At 39.3% G+C, this 21,683-nt stretch overlaps 1 protein-coding gene across 1 annotated transcript in view; it reads left to right on the top strand.

The window, feature by feature from the left end:
- The window catches only part of rev3l (REV3 like, DNA directed polymerase zeta catalytic subunit), a 69,569-nt gene extending 49,073 nt beyond the window's left edge, over positions 1–20,496 (top strand). The window contains 14 exon segments of the mRNA XM_042332846.1: positions 341–456; positions 751–869; positions 5,459–5,574; positions 6,662–6,803; positions 7,385–7,629; positions 8,330–8,438; positions 9,222–9,428; positions 9,884–9,993; positions 11,285–11,399; positions 11,782–11,919; positions 13,501–13,691; positions 16,868–17,114; positions 18,180–18,389; positions 19,552–20,496. Coding sequence (XP_042188780.1) covers positions 341–456; positions 751–869; positions 5,459–5,574; positions 6,662–6,803; positions 7,385–7,629; positions 8,330–8,438; positions 9,222–9,428; positions 9,884–9,993; positions 11,285–11,399; positions 11,782–11,919; positions 13,501–13,691; positions 16,868–17,114; positions 18,180–18,389; positions 19,552–19,692 — 2,206 coding nt within the window. The 3' untranslated portion in view covers positions 19,693–20,496.
- Positions 20,497–21,683: the final 1,187 nt, after the last annotated feature.

Here is a 21,683-nt window from a genome sequence, read left to right as displayed (position 1 = left end):
AATTATCTCTTTCAGGAAGTGTGAGCAGCAGGTCTCCAGCTGAACTTCCAGCCAGTACAAACCAGAGATCTGACTGGAGACCAGCTGCTATCACTACCAGGAAGAGATAGTGTTTATTATGTTTAACCGCAATTCAAAGTGCCTTTGTTCCTCATCATTCCTGATAAATGCTTGTTATTAGTCATAAGAACATTGAAGAATAGGAAAAGGCTTGCCCTTTTTGTGTTGAGTGTTCATCCAACATTACCTACCTGCCTGCCTCAGTATTTTTTTAATAGTTTTCTCCAGTTAATAAATCCAAGAGAAGACTAATACAAAAATTCTGTTTTTGAACTGTTAGATATGATCCTGATATTTTGTTGGGATATGAGGTTCAGATGCATTCTTGGGGCTATCTCCTTCAGCGAGCTGCAGTACTGGAAGTTCATCTCTGCCAGATGATTTCCCGTATTCCAGGTAAAACTATTTTCAATTAATTACTCTTTAAAATAATCTTCCCAGACTTCAGTTCAGAGCTTTATATCTAGAATTATGTGTCCACTGGAGGTGAGTGTGGTAGATAATATCCTAATCTAGAAAAGTAAACCTTAAAATTATAACGATTATAAAATGATTTGAATCCGGAGATTAGATTAGTCTTGAACTCTAGTCCGTGTTTCTGTTGGAGGATAGTCCTGTTTTTCTTCAAGAAGTTTGCAAAAGGCTGAAATAATTTGTGTTAAATTTTAAAGCCTCCCATTTCTTCATTAGATGATGTCACAGAAAATCGTTTTTCTCCAGAAAAAGATGAATACGGCGCAGATACCATGACTGAGATAAACATTGTGGGTCGGATTGTTCTGAATATCTGGAGAATGATGCGGAGTGAGGTAATGGATCACTTTTCTGAAAGTATGGGATAGGAATGCAGTCCCACACTGGGAGGAAATTCAGATTGTCTCAGATCATAAGAATGAAACTGCAACAGTTCATCAGTATCCATGGTATTAATGTCTTTAGGATATATAAAAGTAGCTGGTTAGTTAACTCTAAACTCCACTTCCTAAATCTCCTTAGCTGTCATCCAAACCACTCCATTTTTTCCAAATGTTATAAGGTACAAAAGAAGTGCATCATTTTTAATTTGGCACTAAAAATAGCCTTAACTTAAAATTAGTATTCCACCAAGATATTTCAAGGAAATGTTTAATATTACAGTGAAGTTATGGAACCGTTTAATATCGCATTTGGAATTGCCTGGAAAATTTCTTTGTTTTTTTGATTAAAATGTAGTCACTAAGCTTATTCCAGGTGAGTTGATTTCACTCAAATTGCCCAGTCATTAAAAGAAGAATCAGGACACAGAACTACAAAGATCCATATTACGTTTGAAAAGCAACATTCATGGTAAGTTGCAACTTTATTTCATTAATTTGATCCAATTTACTTCCTTCCACCCTCTCCAGTTTTTTTTCCTACTACTGGGGAATAGCTCCATGAGTGCAAGTCGCCCTCTGGTACCTCACCAAATAACTATTATTAATGTGTGAACTTTTGTACAAAAAATGAGTGCCCAGTTTTCCCCCATTGCGATGTACATCTCTCCAATTGCTCCTGTCTGGTCTCTTATTGTGATACACAGGCACTGATTCCACTTCAATATTCTGCACAAAGTGGCCATTTTTTATGTCATCTTGCCAGTGATTTGTCAATCTTGGCAGTTCACATGATCTTAGATGCTGCCATACATGCATAATAATAATCCTTGTATTTGAAATAGCACCTTATCACATCTTTGAAATGTTTCAAAGCGCTTCGCAAAATATACTGTAAAGTCAATTGACTGTATTTTGTGGGTGAAACGCGGCAGTCAATTGCACACAGCAGTGTTCCACAAACCGTTGTGGATTGAGTGACCAATTTTTTTTCAAGGAATTAGTAACCCCGGAAAATCAATCCGCCAATCGACTAACAACCTTTACTGGCATAGCCCTGCGACCCTATCACTCCCATCCTTGCCCAATTCCACTGGCTTCCCATCACATAGTCCAAGATCCTGGTCCTCACCTTCAAAGCCCTCCACGGTCTTGCTCCCCCCTATCTCTGTGACCTCCTAACCCCCTACCATCCTGCTCGCTGTCTCTGCTCAGCGGGCTCCGGCCTGCTTCGAGTCCCCCGCCTTGCTTGCCCCACTATTGGCGGGCGGGCCTTCCGCCACTCTGCCGCCACCCTCTGAAACTCCATCCCGCAGTTATTCTGCCTCGCCCCCTCCCTCACCACCTTCAAGGCCCTCCTCTTCGACCGTGCTTTCGATCTCTCTGCTTCCCCCGCTGCCCTCCACCCTCCCCAACCCCCAGCTCGGGTCCATAACTCTGTCTGTCCAGCGCCTTGGGACGTCCTCCTGCAGTGAAAGGCGCTATACAAATGTAATATTGTTGTTGTTGCTTTTACCTACTACACCATTAGAGGAAGCTCCCGATTTCATTTTGTGTGATTCATTTATCTTAAGTGTCAACTTTTAAAGTAATAGCTTGTGTTTATCTGTTACCACACTACGTTTGTCCCTGTAATGTTTTTATTATGCCAGGTGAGCATTTTAAGAAAATCATGTGCGCTACAGCAGCAAGGAAGCTAGGCTGCACGGAAGATTGACTGAAGTGATCAGATTTCCCTGAGATGGCTGTTTTGTCAGAAATCTTATTTTTTTTGATTTGACAAATGAGCAATGTTTGATCCTGTCAAAGAAAGCCATTAACAGAGCTTTGTAACCTTATCCATCAACAACTCAACTCAAATTCCTGTCGAGGTGAAATCAGTGTTGTACAGAACTTTTGTGTCTAGTGCATTTCACAAGTTCCTGCTCATAGAATTGTACACAGCAATTGGTCCAGTCACCAATTCTCTGTACTCCGAACATACTCTACTAGGCTCGGCAAACCTATCATTCCCTAGAGGATTGAGTTCAAGACCATCGTACTCGCTTTTAAATCCCTCCACGGTCTTGACCCACCCTACCTCTGCGACCTTCTAAAACCCAACCAACCCAGCTGCTCCCTTTCCCCATCCTGCCTGTCCCACCATTGGCATTCAGCTTTTCTGCCCCCAGGCTCTGAAACTCCATCCTAGAATCCCTCTGCCTCACCCCTTCACTCGCTTCCTTCAAGATCCGCTCAAGACTGTGTTTTTCACCTAATCCGCTTGCCCCAGTCCCTCCACCCCCCACCCTGAATCCAATCCCCCAGCTCGGATGTGAACCCTCAACAGTCAAACACCTTGGATTAATCTTCCGATGTGAAAGGCACTGCATTAAATGCAAGTTGTTGTTGTCCCAGTACACTCAGTTTAGTAAAAGAATTCACCATTAAGTTTAAGATCATCAAACATTTTTTACATTTCCATAATTACAATGAGTCAACACCTACACTTGTGTTGTAAATAATACATCAACTTGAGATCCAATAGCACAAGTAAATAGAAAACGTTTTTTATAAATGTGTTCCTCTTGAATGTTCAACTAATTTGTGATGCCAGGGGAATGTTTTACGTCCATTGCCTTCTGATCCCACACATAATGAATAACTTTTACAATGATTCATTTATTATAAATGCATCTGAAGGCTCAGAAAACTTCCAAGGGTGGATTATTGATTACTGCTTTGATTAATGATGCTATTATCCATGCAATGAAGCCATTATTTGTGGCTACAGCAATGCACACCAGTCTTCTCAAAAAAAATACCTTTAGAGTATTGAAACAAATATTCTATTACTTGTATGCCAATGCTATGCTCTGGAACACTCTCCCTCAATCCTTCCGCCTTGCCCCCTCCCCTCTTTCAAGTCCCACCTGAAAAGTTTCCTCTTCGACTGTACTTATGGCCACTCCCCCGCCCCCCCCCCCCCACCAATTCTGAGTCAGGCTCTGCCACTGTTAAGCACTCTGAGACTCTACCCTGAGTGGAGGGCACTATATAATTGCAAGTTATTGCTGTTGTATGCTATCAAATTCAGTTCATTTGTTAAATGCTGCATGTTGCATAGCTTTGCCAAAAGTAGAGGCATCAAAATGGCTATCAAAGAAAAGCAGTGGCAACCTTTAGTTGCTCTGGGGTGAAATAGGTGACCATTAGCCAGAGGATGAGATTCAATGTCAGTCCATTTTTTTCATTGCTGAGTCTAACTATTGTATTCATTTGAGATTGTACATGTATCTGAACTAAAAGCTGATCTTAGCAAGGTTTTCATTTGTTTCCTATAAACCAAAGCAGTTACATTATTTTGCATATATTTGCTTACATGAAAAGGAAAACAATATTTTGTGTGCAATAAAATATATTTTGTCATTTATTGTGTGTTTGTGATATCAATGCGCTATGGTGTGTTTCCTTCCTTCTTGCTTTCACATGTAATTTTGTTGTCATGCCAGTCTTAACTGTTGCTTTCTTAGCAGCTTCAGTCGCATTTGGATTTTTTTTATTTCTCTGTAGGTCCAGCAGCAGGCAAGTTGTCTCTGCTAGCAATTTGATTTGTATCATTCAGTCCCAGAAAGATTGGACAGTGGAAGTCAAAGGTAGCTCTGTGCCTTAAGACCCATCAACAGCAATAGAGGCAAATATTGCATTGCTAGCAGACATGTCACTAGGATGATTCCAGCTAATACTTCAGTGTCATTGGTTGGAAACAATTTTAATAATGATACTGGTTTGCTTGAGAGCCAAACATTTGCCAGTATAATAAATCTTTTGAGAATGCAAAATCTAGAGACTTGAATCAAATTTGGAGAGGCAATTTCCGTCCTTACTACGCGAAAATCCTCACATCAGGAGCGGTAATTTTAGTAAGAGAAATAGCATAGATTTTAGTGTTACTCTACTCTGTATGGTTAGTTCTTTCAAAGAGCTGGCATGATGAGCTAAATGGTGTCGTTCCGTGATGTAAGATTCTATCTAATGGGAACATTTAAGATGTATCCTCATCAAGTTTTGAAAGATATTTTACTTTGATGATACTTCCCCTTTTTAAAAACTCTATAGCAAATTCTTGGTTCTGATGTTTTTTTTCCAAGTTGTCTTTTAAGATGCGTTTCTGTAAATGTATTCTGATCGAAGCCTGTGAAATGCAGCATCAGTGGTTTTACTGAAAACAGAAAGACTGTTCAGTGTTCTGGTTGAAGCCATAAGAATTTTATTAAGCTACAAAAGATGGTGCAAAAATACCTAAATGTTGCATAATCTGCTTAGTAAAGTTTACCGTGAAACACATTTGCTCCAGTGAATGCAATAATATATTTGGTCCTGTATTTAAAGCTTCCATGGATTTTTTTAGGTTTAATAGAAGGTCGGACAATATTTTTAATGAAAATGTATTTCATGTCAAGTGTAGTTGATTGTACGAAAGGCTGACTGCAAAAGGTTTGTGAAGAAATCTCCAAAGGCAGTGACTGTGCTGCAAGCTATATTATTACTTTTTCTTGTTCCAGATTGCGCTCAACAATTACTCTTTTCAGAACGTAGCCTTTCACATGCTTCATCAGCGTTTTCCACTCTTTGCATTTCGCACCTTATCTGACTGGTTTGACAAGACCAATCTGTACAGGTAAGGTTTCAGTATAATTGTATTTTATTGATATTGTAAAGTAATTTGTGGAGTCCTGTAGCTCAGTGGTTAGAGCACTCGCTTTGCAAGCGAGAGACCCGAGTTCAATTCCAGGCAGGGCAAAACCTTGGGCAAGTTTCCTTACTCCACGCGCCTAATAATAATACCTCCAAAAACAATAATAAAAATAAATTGGCCATTTTCAATCTACGACTGTTTGTGGGACATTGCTGTGCGCAATTGGCTGCCGCGTTCGCCCACAAATATACAGTCAATTCACTTTACAGTGTGTTCTGTGAAGCGCTTTGGGACGTCCTCCCGACATGAAAAGCGCTATATGAAATGCAAGGATTATTATTATTAATTTGTTTTCTCACATTTGGAGTGTTTTTATTTGGTCTGCTGGGTATCTGACGCCTGCCATGATTCTGACTTTCTGGTTTCTGTCGTGTCTACTTCCAGTTTCTCTGTTTTACTATTTTTCTGATTAGTTTCATATCTAAGTTGTTATACATTTCCGACTGCTTTCCTGCCTTCTATTTTTCTCTGTAAAAACGCTCTCACTAATATATAGTGTGAAGTCCATTAGATGCTGGCCTGCCTCTGGTCAAGGGAAGCAAAAATGAATTCCAATTACAGTCCCACACCGCTTTGTGAATTTGCCCAACTTTAGTTGCATTTGGTGCATCTGCACCTTTGGACGTCTGGACCCTTCTCCAGTTCAAATTTCGGATTTCTAATTGATAAGATTTATTTTAATTAACAACAACTTGCAATTATATAGCGCCATCCACGTCTATGGACGCTTAGCAGGGGCGGAGTCTGACTCCGAGCCGGGGTTATGGGGGAGTGACCATAACCGCAATTTTCAGGCGGGGTTTGAAAATGGGAAGAGAGAGGGCAAGGCTGAGGGATTGAGGGAGTGTGTTTCAGAGCCTCGGGGCGCAATGGGTTGGAGGGCACGAGGGACAAAGCAGGAGGCTGGCTGGTGGATTGGGGTGTGAGGAGGTCAGAGAGGTAGGGAGGTGTCAGGGAGTGAAGGGATTTGAACACGAGTGTGAGGATGCTTTAATGCTTTATCTGACAGATGGAAGATGGTTGATCATTACATTTGTCGTGTGCGTGGAAACCTACTATTGCTGGAACAGCAGGATATTATTGGCAGAACCAGTGAACTAGCCCGGCTGTTTGGGATCTTGTTTTATCATGTGCTGACAAGGGGCTCACAGGTGAGTGGCTGTTTCTTTTCAGTTCCTGTGGTGGTCAAGATGCTGCTTTTGCTCCTTGGTGCAGTGTTACAGTTCAATGCTGCAGTGTTTTTATTTCACTTTATATGTGGAATAATTGTCGAATCAAAGAGAAAAGTTGTTAAAAAAAATCTTCAAAGCTTTTCGTAAAATAGTTTAAATTGCTAGATAATGCAGAGAGAACCTGCTCAAGCCACTTCTATATGAGTGTATTTAGCAGCTGTTTCTGTTTCTCATAGTCCCTACAATTTTTGATTTTAGATATTGGCAAATTTCACTTTCTGCTTTTCTTTCTCACAGTGAATGGATTCCTGGTTAGGAATGCACAACGTGCAGACTTTTTTTTGAAAAGGGAATTTTAATATTGTCCTTTATTGTCCTTTATTATTGTCTTTCTGACAATATTTAAAAGCTTTCCATCTTGTGGATTAATCCATCCCATCCACACTTGAAGAATATCTGAAGAACAATGAGCAAAATGTCAGACTAAAATTCCAAAACAAAAGTGTCCTCGTGCTGACTGTATTCATCAACATTTTTTGCAATTTTTTTTATTTTTGCAGTTTCGTGTGGAATCTATGATGCTGCGCATTGCCAAACCGATGAACTATATTGCCATATCTCCAAGTGTTCAACAACGAGCGCAGATGAGAGCGCCTCAGTGTGTCCCCCTTGTGATGGAACCAGAATCCCGCTTCTACAGCAACTCTGTCCTCGTTCTAGATTTCCAATCGCTGTACCCCTCTATCGTCATAGCTTACAACTACTGCTACTCAACGTGCCTGGGCAATATTGACTATCTTGGAAAGTAAGAGCGTATCCTCATTGCTGCTTTTGTTATATTAGAAATTGTGATGTCAATTTTTAATAGAAAACAAAGCATCTAATCATGAAAAATAAAGACCAATTTTTGTATTGAACTGATTCAGAAGCAGCGCGACATCAGATTGCTGGGTTAATGCCAAATGTGTTTATGAATTCAGATATCTAGTTCAAATTAGAAGCCATCCCTCAGATGAGACATTAAACCAAGCCTCTGTCTGCCTGTTCCGGTGGATGTTAAAGATCCCATGGGACTACTTGAAAGGCGAAAAGTGTTTCTCCCAGTGTACTGTTTGTCAAGGATTGTGTGTATAAATTTTAATATTGTCTCTCCCTCATCCCCACAAAATAAATCAATATACCCAACATGGGCGGTCTTTTGATCTATGGATGTTTTAAGTGAATTCAGTGCAACTCGCCTGGTTGAACTTCCTGCTTTAATTAGATATTCAAACAATATCTTCAAACATCTGCTGGCAGCAGCTCCCTTCCTCCTCCTCCTGGCTGTCAAGTGCAACTCCTACCACAGTTGGAGGCACAGTACTGATTGGATTTTGACTGTACATTTTAGCTGGAGAAAGATTAGGCTTTTCCCTTCCCCTCCATCTGCAGATGAATGCTGCTTTAGGTGATGATGATGAAAAGTATATTACTAGCAATATACATATGTCCTTATCTTTTTCCAGACATGAAGAGTTTAAGTTTGGCTCCACCTCACTAAGAGTCCCTCCAGAATTACTTCACCAGCTCTGGAACAACATCACTGTATCACCTAATGGTGTGGCATTTGTAAAGGTATGAACTGAAATATTGTATTGTATTTTAACTAAAACGGCTAGTCTGGGATCCCATGCCTTCTCAATTTTTTTCCATGCTTACTTTTTATTCAAATATATGTGATGGAAATCCTGGTTTTAGACAGGCAATGAAGTAATTAGTCTGAACCTACAAGAAACAACCTAAAATTGTTTGGGTAGTTGACACTGAACTGGATCTAAGCTTTGAACAAAAGGCTTCACTTATGGCCCAACATCAAGAAAAGAAAAACAAATATCACATGTTGGCACAATACCAGTTGCATAACTTTGATACTTTATTAAAAAGCAAATTTTATTTTGATTCTTCGTTCTTCTCTTTTGTTAGTTTTTCCCATGGGACAGACAACATCAAGAACTCTGGATACGGAACTGAGGCACGGCCTGCCTTGTATTAATTAAATGCAATCTCCAGAAATATGTCAGAAATGAACCAGAAATTTTGCTGACATCGTCTGCATTTTCTGCTCCATTTCTGTCACTTGGTTCAATTATTTCATGTTGATTCAGATCAAAATAAAATGTTGCATGGAACGCTCACCAAATACTGTACTTTGATATATCAGTGTATCTGCTGCACTGGATGTGAAGCAACCATTTTACCCTCATCTCTGGGGCGTATAGATAGGTGTTTTTTTTAAAACTCACACACTTAGTTTTACAGCAACTATTTATTTAAAGCTTTCCAATTGAGCAACTTGTTCTGGTGTTATGGAAGGAAAAGTTTTTTAATTTTTGTTTAAATGAATCTGTCTGTTACTAGCCATCGGTACGAAAAGGTGTGTTGCCAAGCATGTTGGAAGAGATTCTGAAGACCAGGATAATGGTGAAACAAGCTATGAAAGCCTACAAAAAGGACAAAGCCCTCACCCGGTTGCTTGATGCTCGCCAGTTGGGTCTAAAACTAATTGCCAACGTGACTTTTGGTTATACAGCTGCTAACTTTTCTGGAAGAATGCCATGCGTGGAGGTAAGCCATAAAATGAGGACTGCCTAAGATGCACGTTTTGAATGTGGGAGGAAACTTCACTTGTACACCTGCTGTTTAAAAATAATTTGACATGGGTAGAATTTCATCTGAGCACAACCCTCTGCAAGCCACAGCAATTTTATTCATGTTTGTTCCAAGTTTTAAAGAGCAGAGAAAGAATTTCTGCTTGTAAATGCTTCAAGTGCAAATGTAATTTAGGATTGGCCCCCATCATCAGACCTGCAATAATCCATAAAATGTAGAATTGTATTAAATGTAACCTTTTATTCAAAATGTTAAAGCCAGTGTGACCAACTCTGATACTTGTTTCCTTTTATTCACAAGAATACAAGAGAGCATGGTCTCTTGACAAATAATGACAATTCCTCAGAACAGCTTGTTGCAACTAACACACAATATTTGTTTTCAAAATGTTTTATGTAATTTTTTTTTAGATCGGTGACAGCATTGTTCACAAAGCCAGAGAGACCCTTGAACGTGCGATTAAGTTGGTTAATGAGACAAAGAAATGGGGAGCTCGCGTTGTATATGGAGACACTGATAGGTAATTTTAGAGTTCAGATGACTGCACCAGCAAGTGGTCAAATTACAGTTGGCTAACTTTTGCCTGGTACAATTTTGAAGAACTGTTTAACAGGAGATTCCTTTATTACAAAATCAAATGGGGAGTCCATTCAGTGACTGGAAATGTCATGCCAACTTGCGGGAACTCTGCTCTGTCAGAATAGATTTCCTACAATTTGTGTAATGTATTACTTCTTTTCTTACTTTTGGTTTCTTAATTAAGCTATTCTGTTAGAATTCATTGCATATTGGAATCCGGACGCAAGAACTGGAAGATATACGTGTGGTTGTCATGTTGCTACAGCACGAAAACATTTGCTTCACAAAGTGGTTGTGACTTTTCAAGGTCACAAGTTGTTCAATTTTATGTGCATAGGGGTTTAATGATCACTCCAAGTTTTGCTAAATTTTTTATTTTGAAATCTATTAAAGTTAAACAACGGAAACTCTTGAGGGCATGTGTATTAGGATTAGTGTATTAGGATAATTATGCGCAGTTTGCGACTTGCCCATTTGTACACCAGTAAAAATTTACCAAGTATTTCTGTGCTGTCAGGAATCACGAGAGTCAGTGTTGTACTTTTATAATAATAATATCCTTGCAATAGATATAGCGCCTTATCAAGTTTTCTAGACATTTCAAACCGCTTCACAGAATATACTGTAAAGTGAATTGACTATATTTTGTGGGCAGAACGTTTCACCCTGCCTGGGAATCGAACCCAGGTCCTCTTGCTTGCGAGATGGGCGCTCCAACTACTAGGCTACAGGACTCCACTCTTACAGTTGTCCCCAGATTCAACTCTTGCTGAAGTATTTGAAATAACAAAAATGCTGCAAGCAGTCAGAGTGAATGTAACTGGATATATGCCTATTGGGTCAAAGTTGGAATATCATCCATGCAGGAAACCTTGACTGAACTGTTTTGGTCTATTGAAAGTATTTGCTGATGTGATTTATGGGCATTGTAAAATGAATCCTAAGTGAAGAAGCTTTTGACTTTCTGTTCAGCTCTTTTCCTTGTTTACTCCTCCCAAAATCTTTAGAATCCCAAAGAGCAGTTGAATACTTATGCAGATAAAAGCTCTTTAAAGCTTAAATGGAAATTTCAAAAACATTGTAATTCTAGTGTTCGTTTTAGGGGTGAGTAGGATAGTTCAAGCAATGGTTAGGGCTATTCACATTTCCCCTAGCTTGCATACATACACAACGGTCTGGAGGGTGGGGGAGCTCTGGTCACTAAAACAGTTGTTTCTTTTTTTAATCTGCAGCATGTTTGTGCTGTTGAAAGGTGCCACCAAAGAGCAGGCCTTTAAGATTGGTCAGGAGATTGCTGACGCCGTGACTGCTACTAACCCAAAGCCTGTGAAGCTGAAGTTTGAGAAGGTAACTGTGATCAAAGACAATGCACAAACAAAGAACAATGTGCCCAAACTGTCACGGTCATGAATATAAATTTTGCAAGTTTATGTTTCATACTTTGAGTAAATGTACAATACTTGAGCACAGGCACTAAAATTATTTACGTGTATATAAAAACTAACATACAGATGAACAATATATTGTAATGATATTGTAGCAAATCATGTTACTTGCACTTTATTTCATTATATTTGCATTTTATCCTCATTTCACTTTTCCTAACATTTAGTTCCTGCCCAAGACCACTTTTCTTCACCTTACCCACATTCCCTATCTACATCCTAATCTCACACAAAACATGGATATTCAAGCAACTATTGTGTGTACATTTTGTTTGTTTCAATAGGTCTATTTACCATGTGTCTTGCAAACCAAGAAGAGGTATGTTGGTTACATGTATGAAAGTTTAGACCAGAAGGACCCTGTTTTTGATGCAAAAGGAATTGAAACTGTGAGACGAGATTCCTGCCCTGCTGTATCAAAGGTAATCGCACTTTAAATTATTTCCCATTGATTTTACCAGTGATTAGAGAGGAAATGTGTTGAAAATAGGTTCAGAACTATTTATTTTATCTTCAAGATGTGAACTGGATTTAAACATTTTCAGATGTGTGTAAACTATTTTAAAATACAGTATAGTAGTAAATGAACCCAAACCAACCTCTCCCAGTTAACTGAGTACAATTTAATCAATGGAGGTGGGAGAGGAGGAACAAGATCCAGTTGTGTGTATCAGTGTGGTTACTATGGTGCTTGGTAATTTCACACATAACTTCACACATGCACGCAAGTGGGCAATGCAGTGTGGGCACATTCCCAGAAACTGATGGGCATGGACATCTCTGATATTCAAAAAAAAAGTAGTATTTTTAAGTAAAATTTGAGAAAAAATGTTTTAAAGTGGTTTTAGCTTTAAAAATGGGTATTTATTGGTGAAAGTCAGTTAAATAAATTAATGGTCCTTAAACATCCATCTGGTATGAGTGCAAAATTACACATGAGATTACTTTAGTAATGACAGCCCCCTGCTATTATATACCAGGTAAGTGATGCTAATTTTAGCTGGACAGCCTATAGTAAAACCAGAGGACACAGCCTGCGATTGAAGGGGGATAAATTCAGAACGAATCTACCCAAACACTATCTGAGTGAGCGAATAGTGAACCTGTGGAATAGGCTCCCTAGGGAGACAGTTGAAGCAGGCAGTGTTGATTCTTTCAACCACAAGTTAAATAGTTTTCTTTTAGGAAATAACATTATGGGATATATTACATAGGTTGTTTGGGACATACGTGCATGTGACTGCCAGGAAGATGGAAGGCGAACGAGATGGACCTTGGTCTTTTTTCGTCTAGCATTTCTTATGTCAGTTGTCTATTTTTATGTCTGAAATTGCTTCACCTGAAATTTCCATCCTGCTTGTACTCCCCAAGTCTCCTTAACCATAAATGACAATATTCACATCAATAATTGTCGACGTGAAGCATATTTGGAATCCTGTAGCTCAGTGGTTAGAGCACTCGTCGAGCAAGCGAGAAACCTGGGTTTGATTCCCGGCAGGGCGAAATGTTGGGCAAGTTTCTTCACTCTACATGCCTCTGTATACCAAGCAGTAAGTAGGAATCCAGTTGTTAGTCAATTGGTGGATTGCTCTTCTGGGGCTAATAATTCCTTAAATAATAAATTGGTCACTAAATCCACATCCAGTCTTTATGGGACACTACTGTGTGCAATTGGCTGCTGCGTTTCACCCACAAAATATACTGTCAATTCACTTTGCAGTATATTCTGTGAAGTGCTTTGAGACACCTCGAAGACATGATAAGTCGCCATATCAAATGCAAGTATTATATTAACTTGCCATGCGAGGGATAAAGGTTGTAAATTACTCCCAGAGTTATTCAGGGGACAGTTTTAGCCTTTTAAAAAGTTTTAATTTGAGTTTATAGGTTTAAATATTCTTATGCTACTTAGTCATTTGAATAAATAATGGTTATAAAGCATTTAACAGACTGTGTGTGTGTAGCAGACTCGGAACCTAACCTGTGCATCTTCATGTCTTCAGATTCTAGAACGGTCAATAAAGCTGTTGTTTGAGACGAGAGACATCAGCCAAATCAAACAGTACCTTCAGAGACAATGTATGAAGGTGTTAGAGGGAAAGGCCAGCATGCAGGATCTGACCTTTGCCAAAGAATACCGAGGAAGTGGTGCTTACCGACCTGGAGCTTGTGTCCCTGCTCTAGAACTGACCAGGTGGGTAAACCTGATTAAATCGAGCAGTTAAATGCATTGGTTGACTTGATTCAACTTCACTCAATGAAAGTAGGATTCAGTTCACAGTTAACAAGAAGCCTATGCAACTTTGAAGAAAATTAGTTCAATTTACTTTAGCAAACTAATTTGCACTTCTCTCTCCCTCCCATACTCCAGAAAAGTATGGATTTTATTTTAATACATTTTAAATTAATTTATTTTAATAAAAACATCATCAAAAGTTCAATTAGATCACAAATGAAACCAAAGGAATGTTCAAATATTGCACAAGAACCTTAATGATTTTTTCTTTGCTAAACATAATGTGATATTGAAGGGAGAAAGAACCTCTAGTCAAAATGAGCTGAAGCGAGTGACTTAAAGGACTCCGTTTTTATTAGCCAAAGCAACAGGAAAGTTGCTTGTAAATTGTAAAACCATATCCTAAAATTTGGAAGTAATTGCTTATTCTTTGTGAAATTTTACAAAAATATTCACAAATATCCGATTAAAGGATTAATCTGCCTCTCTGACAATCAAGGCCTTTGTCATCTGAACTAACTTATGATCTTTAGTGGTTTAAGTTGGAATCCCAAATTGGCAAGTTTCCAGCATTTTGCAAGTTGAATCTGGGTATTATCAATTGGAGCATGTGTAATAAATCCCATTTACTGCAGGTGCTTAAAAAAAACCTAGGTATGTGTAGTTAGTGAAGCTTGAAAGGAACCTGCAATCAAATGGTGCTTGACTTGATGAAATGTGAAATACCATTTTTTTAAAAAAGTTTTTAAGTTACCTTGTTTGTACAGATGAATGTGCCCGCAATCTGCATAGTTACACTACACTCAGGGTTGAAGTTCTCATTCTTGTTGTGCAAGTCTACTTTGTTATGGATGTAGGTTTAATGTCCTTCTGTGGGAGCTGGCTGAGAAGGAGGAGGGTGGCCTGTCCTTTGCCATCTCATTTCTTTTCCTGTTTTATGGTTTGAAATCTGTTTTTAGACTGGCAGGGATCAGGGTTTTCTGATAACGTTAATTGCTCTGCCATCTCAAAAATCTGTGTGTTCTCTTAAGCAAATTGAAAGAGTTTCATGTGCAGCCAAATTCTCATTCCAGGCGCCACCTGCTGACTACACTGGTACAAACTCCAAAGGTTTTGCTGTGTACACAGTGACTACCCACTGATTTGGACTTGGACCTCTAGAACATCAAGGTGGCTGGCATGTCCCAAGCTATAAAGATCCTCCCACCACATTGAAAGCAAATGTCTGTCAAATAGCTGATGATGAAACTGAGGCTTGGGATGACAGCTGCTTGAAGGCATTACTTGGAGGCTGGGTTTGTGAGCACATGTTCAACATTTGGGTCTGGGTATCCACCTTGATTGGTTTGCAGAGAGGTAAGCAGTTGCTGCTAAAACTCCGCACCTCCAACTGGTGGAACCATTGTTCAAAAAAAGAATTACCCCTGCACGTAAAAACCCTGATGGGCAGGGTAGTCATAGCTGGACAAACAGCGAGAAGTTTTCCAGGCAGTGCATTAGAGCACTGTGATACGGTTTTAGCTGGTTAATCTCCAGCAGTATCCAAACGCATACTTTGGGTTCCCAAGCTTTGGCTCTTGCCATCCTGTGCCTAATACTGTATAATACTTATTGTAGGTAAGTAGGGTGTGTCCTTCTAGGGAGAGATTGTGCATTCCATTCAAGACAGGGGAAAATGTCTAATTTTAAGGGGACATGCTTATGTGGAGCTGTGTCTGATTCAGATACTCTTAAGAAGAGCGATGGATTTCTGCATGTGTCAAAAAACAAACCTCCAAGTATTTTTCTTGATGGCTCAGATGATGGCACTGAAATCAAAGTGGTGCATTATTTATATTAAACACATTTTAAAATGTGTTCTTGATCAACAACAGCTACTGCAAGACTTGCTACAAGCTCCTCTTTCTTTCCAAGGTCCTGGTATAAGTCCCTTCAAGCTTCGCTCTTTTCTCTTCCACCACTCCCCACCATTTTATTTTAATAAAATTCTAAATTAAAATTTATTTTAATAAAAAATACCACTCCCTGTATGAACGTCTCCAATCTGTCTGTATTGCAGCAGCCTTACTCAAATTTACAAATGACATCCTGTCCATTTGTGACCAGGGCTGGCTCTCTCCAAATTCTACTCGATCTCACCACCGCCACTGTTGACCACTCTATTCTTCTCCACCATTTCTTCTCTCAGCTTCACCTTCATTGATCTGTCCTTGCCTGGTTTCATTCTTATCTTTCCCAATGTCTGCAATTTGTTTCTACTCAAGTCTTCTCCTCCAGGGCTTGTATCATTGCATGCAGTGTTCCCCAGGGCTCTGTACTTGTCCCTCTCTTTTTTTAATATTTACCCGCTCCCACTCAGGAATATCATCTGCAGGCATGGGGTTACTTCCACATGCATGAAGATGATACCCAACTCTTATCTCTTCGCTTCCACCTCGACTGCAAGACCACTGCTACCCTGTCAGACTAAGTCCTGGTTGAGAGCCATTTTTTTCCCGTTGAATGTCGACAAGACTGAAGCCCATCTGTTTGCCTTCCGTCACCCATCTCAAGATCTTCCTCTTCAAATTCACCTTTCATCTTCCCATCTCCACCCCCTTGCCCTTCACCTCTCTTGACTCCACCCACCAGCTCGAGTGCAAATCCTTCTCTGTCCAGCGCCTTGAGACATCCTTCCGACTCGAAAGGCACCATATAAATCAAATTTGTTGTTGCTGTTTATTTATTAAAAAGCCTTTTTTTTATTCCCCCCAACATTATCTTTGGCAATTTGCTACACAAATTTAACAATAATACTCCTTACATTTGATATAACTTCTTTCACATCAAGAAGTCTCAAAGCACGTACGTCATAGGGTATACTGTAAAGTGTATTTTGGGGGAGGCAAATTTGTAAGGAAACCCAGCTACAGAAATGATCAGTGAGTAAGCAATAAAGAATTTCACCCACATTGCACAATTCCTTGGGAAAACATTTTCAATTCAGCTATTACCTGTCCACTCTCTCCGTTTAGCAGGCTCCGGGTTGCTGCACGTCCCACGCCCGGCTCGCCCCACTATCGGCGGTCAGGCTTTCAGGCTTTTATTTGTATTTTGTACTTCATAAATGACTGTTAAGATTTTTTTTAAACTAGGAGGATGCTGTCTTACGACCGTCGCTCTGAACCGAGAGTGACCGAGAGAGTCCCATATGTCATTGTGTACGGAAGCCCAGGTCTGCCTCTCATTCAGCTGGTCAGGCGCCCAGTAGAGGTCCTGCAGGATCCCAGCTTGAGATTGAATGCCACCTATTACATCACCAAACAGATCCTCCCACCCCTCAACAGGATTTTCTCTTTGATTGGTGTGGACGTGTTCAGCTGGTACCAGGAGCTACCAAGAGTAAGATGTGTTTAAAATCTCACACAATTTCTAACGAAACCTTGTTTTCTTCTTGTGTTCTCTGGTCTTCTGTTGCTGAAACATGTTCAAAGAGAACATGTAGTTCCGATAAGTTAGAGGGAAGAGAAACAATACAAAATTCCTTTATTTCACTTTTTTCTATCGTCTCCCAAAGACAGCGAGTCTGTTCTGGTCATGTAAATTTCTAGTTGCTAAACATGATAATCCTTAATTTGATATAGAGCCTTATGTTGTTGAGATGCCTCAAAACGCTTCACAGAATATACTGTAAAGTGTAGTGACTGTTTTGTGGATGAAACATGTATTCAAACCACAATCCCAAATCCATGGAAGAAAAAAATCTGTTGCTGGAACCTTTATAAACAAGCAAAGGTTTCAGTGGCACAGTAATGAAAACATTACTCACCTCTCCTGCTCCGTGATCTCACTCACAGAAATGTTTCCAGCACTTCTCTAGACTCCTGTTCTACTCTTGCTACATACATAAATAATAATAATGTGATCACTCAATCCACAACTGTTTGTGGGACACTGCTGTGTGCAATTGGCCCCAGATTTTGTCCACAAAATATATGGTCCATTCACTTTACAGTATGTTCTGTGAAGCGCTTTGAGATGTCTCAACGACAAATATTTACATGTGCTTTTTTGTGGCTTTGAGATGCTCAATTACCTTTGTCTGAAATGCATTACCTGTTTAAAAAGTACTCCTGCACCCCCCCTCCGCCCCCTTTAAACCAGATTCAGAACCAAACCTCAATGTTCTTGTACAGTGAGGTGACTCTTGGCATGAGGTTTGGAAGTTCTGAATTTGCTTGCAGAATTGTAACCTTGCCTAAGTGACTATTTTGCCTATTTCCAGCCCCTTCTGACCTTTGTGCTAACTGTGCCAGAAAATATTTAATATTTGTCCTTCGAGTAGTGTGTGCCCATGACCTCATTTCAATTTATCTGTATGTGTTAAAAGAAAACCCTTCTCCCTTTCTCTGCATGAAATGTTCCATTAGTTTAAAATTGATCACAATCTCTTTTTTTTTAAATTAGGTCCAAAAGGCATTTTCAACAGCTCGGATGGATCAGGATGGCAGAAAAGGAACGATTTCCCAGTACTTCACTACCCTGCACTGTCCCGTCTGTGATGAGCTAACTCAGCTGGGAATCTGCAGCAAATGTCGTAACCATCCTCAACAAGTTACTGTAATCCTTAATCAGGAGATTCGAGAATGGGAATCGAAACATGATCAGCTGCTAAAGGTGTGCAATTAAACAATGCTATTTTGGTGGAAAGGAATGATTTAGGGATCTTTAAAGCCCACCCTTGGCTACATGTTTAAATTATCCTTGACCATTTTCATCCAGAGAAGCAAAAGTATGTAAATAGTATCTGTTTGGTCAGTCGGGTGACTGACACATGCGGAAACCCATCACCGCCTCAGCTCATTAAACTGGTACTCTCACCTCTGAGTCAGAAGTTTGTGGGTTCCAGTCAGTACATTGAGCTCATAGTTCACCTGACATTTACACTTCTACTGACCTGCATTCACTGCTCATATCACCAGCAGCTTTGCAGGTTAAAATGTTTTTTTCAGTTTCACTACTTGGGTACTAACCACCTATCTTCCAGGCCCTCCGTTTTTCACTTTCTAACCCAACTGTCCTATGGTATTCTGATCATTGGGTCCTCGAGTGGAATGGACTGAGACAGCTACGCAATGTCACAACTACGGTTTTACCTCAGGAATTCCTGTAGTGGAGCAGTATGAAGTTCAAATGCCCATTTAAGTTAGAAATGTGTGGAATCGGTTCCAGAGAATCTCATGCACGTGTAGAACTTGGCCTTGATGTGATATTACTTTAGTAATAATTTGGTAATGATTACTAAATTATTACTAAATTACTAGCCACAAATCAGAGCTTGATTCTGTTTATACGCAATATTACAGAACTCAGACATGTTGAGTGTTGTGGAGTGAGGATCTAGAAACAGTGTCACACATTTATACTTCTTGGCTGTGCATGTAATTTTCAATCTAAAACCACCCTCTAGAGATTTGTCATGGGATGTGCTAAAAATGGAATCGGCATCAGTTTTCTGTCAGAATCCAGTTGTACAATGCTTTTGGGATTGAATCAATGTGAAAACTATTGATTTGACACTAAGTGCTATCTGAGACATTCATTTAAAGGAAAACATCCTATTGGGTATACATCAAACTACATTTAGAATAGTGATGTGTTGCCCACAGTTTGCTGCTTGTGACTTAGTAATTATAATGCACGATTCCTACCAGTAACCAGTATCAGGTTGTTTTCTGGTTTATTTTCCACAAACCTGATGCCTAGCCTGCTATAATCTGTCATTAGATATGGTTTTCTAAATCCTGAATTATTCACCGCTTTAACTCATTTCTTTCAGATTTGCAAGAATTGCACTGGTTGTGTGGACAGACAAGTTCAATGTGTGTCTCTGGATTGCCCGGTGCTATACAAGCTATTCAGCGTAAGCCGTGAACTTACTAAAGCTCCATACCTTCGGCAGTTGCTGGACCAGTTTTAACACTTCAGATCCAAACTAGATCTTGTTCTCAATTTTTCTTCATTTGCATTTGCATTGATTGCAGATGCCTTGGTCAGGATCAGGAAGTAATTACTCTATAGCCGAGTCACTTGGCCACTTGGGAATATACCATTACATTGCTGCCATTTTAAATGTGAACATTACAAAATATTTGACTGCAGTAGAAAGTAATTAGTTCACTTGTGTTGGGAAAGATTTGATCATTAGGAAAATGTGAATTTGTCAATGCCATGGTGATGGATGACTGAAACAGCTCTGTAAATAAATGTACAAAAATATTTCGTATGCAATTATGGTTAATCTATGGGCACTGAAATATGTGTAATTAACAATTGTGGTACAAATTTCAAGCTACATATGTTTACAAATGATTTTCTACAATGTATAATGAAGGCATATGTGTTGTAAGGTTTGAGAAGTTTTCTCAATACTTTTTTTAATAGTTGCTAGTGTGTGCTGTAGAAAATTTGCAGTATAAGGTGTAGCAGTTTGTTAAAAGCACTGTTATGTTGATGTTTATGGGCGCTTTGCTACGCAAAACAATCATGGGTAGGCAAGATTTTGGAAGCAGTGCTGTGTGGGGTTGTTGCAATATCTTGATTATTTATTCTGAATATATATTATGCCACTTCATATTTTTTTTCTACAAAATTTATATTGTTTCAAAAAAAACTTACGGTTTTCATTATGTCAAGTTTGATTTGCCAAAATTTGTACAAATAAGGCACGTCTTTTCCAATGTTTGTAAAGCTGTATTGAAATATAAAGGAATTATACGATCCAGTTTTTGGTGGTACCTGATTTGTTACTTAAGTAAGCTTTGTGGAATTTTAATGGAGGGGGAAAAAAGAGGTTGTCATGTTGTATCAGCAAAGGTCAGTGAAATTTATGTTACCATAGGGTGAACATCTCAAACTGTTTCACAAAAATTGAGGTGATTTGTCAGTGGGGAGGAAGGAATTTAAGGGTGTTGATCAAAGTCATGGTCAAAAAGATGGTTTTGAAGGCAGCGAGAGAGAGGGTTGAACGAAGGGGTGTAGGGAGAGTTCGAGAGTGGGGCATAGCAGCAGGTATTAATCCTACTTACCTAATTTTAAAATACTTCATAAGAGATTTGGATGAAGAAGCCCATTTGATCTTCCAGAACACCCACCCTACTATCCACCTATCAACAATTTTTTTTGAGTCCTGTCTCCACCACTTTTCTGGATACAAAAATATTTGCTTGTCAGTATTTAAAATGCTCTCTGAACCTGTGTCTTGTATTCCGGATTTACTTTCTTAATCCCATTTAAAATGTGGTATTCGCCTCTATGAGACATCTCGAAGTCTGAAGGCTTGCTATTTTGCTACTCAGCTCATTCCTCTGCCATTAGGGTTTATCTGCTCTGCCTTTAGGCCTTGGGTAGCTCTCTTGGGTCAGTGACCAGAACCATATGCAGTATGTATAAAACCAAACACTAGGGATTGGTAGATATCAGATGCATATCATCTGAAGATCACTTTTTGCTGAGATTGTGGTTCAGAATTTCAGAATTCCTCCTCAGCAGATGAAATGTTTAGCCTTTAAGAGCAAATATGCACTGCAGAGATGGGAGTAGAGGTTGAGCAAGGTTGCACAGCATTATATGCAAAATGAGTTTGCTCTTTCATGTGCTATTAGTAAATATTGCCCTCCCACACACGCAGAGCAGTGTCATGATTATTATTCTGACATCAGCTCTTCAAAGCATCTGTGCCTGTCAATTTTGTTCTAAATTGCAATGTGGCAATGACAAATGGAAAGGTGAGATTTGTATGTTACTAGTTAGAAAATTAAATTTATAGTTAATTTTATATTTATCCAGCATGACAACAGGGTTGGAGAATGAAGCAAAGTGATAATGTTGAATCATACCATCTCAGTCATGTCCCCATCCCAACTGAGGATTTATAGTGTTTAGCAGGTTTAATGAGCTTGTTTTTAAAAA

Source organism: Callorhinchus milii, unplaced genomic scaffold (genome assembly GCF_018977255.1).
Source record: "Callorhinchus milii isolate IMCB2004 unplaced genomic scaffold, IMCB_Cmil_1.0 Scaffold3, whole genome shotgun sequence".
In the NCBI taxonomy this organism is placed as follows: domain Eukaryota; kingdom Metazoa; phylum Chordata; class Chondrichthyes; order Chimaeriformes; family Callorhinchidae; genus Callorhinchus; species Callorhinchus milii.
This window is presented reverse-complemented; position numbering and strand designations above follow the sequence as displayed.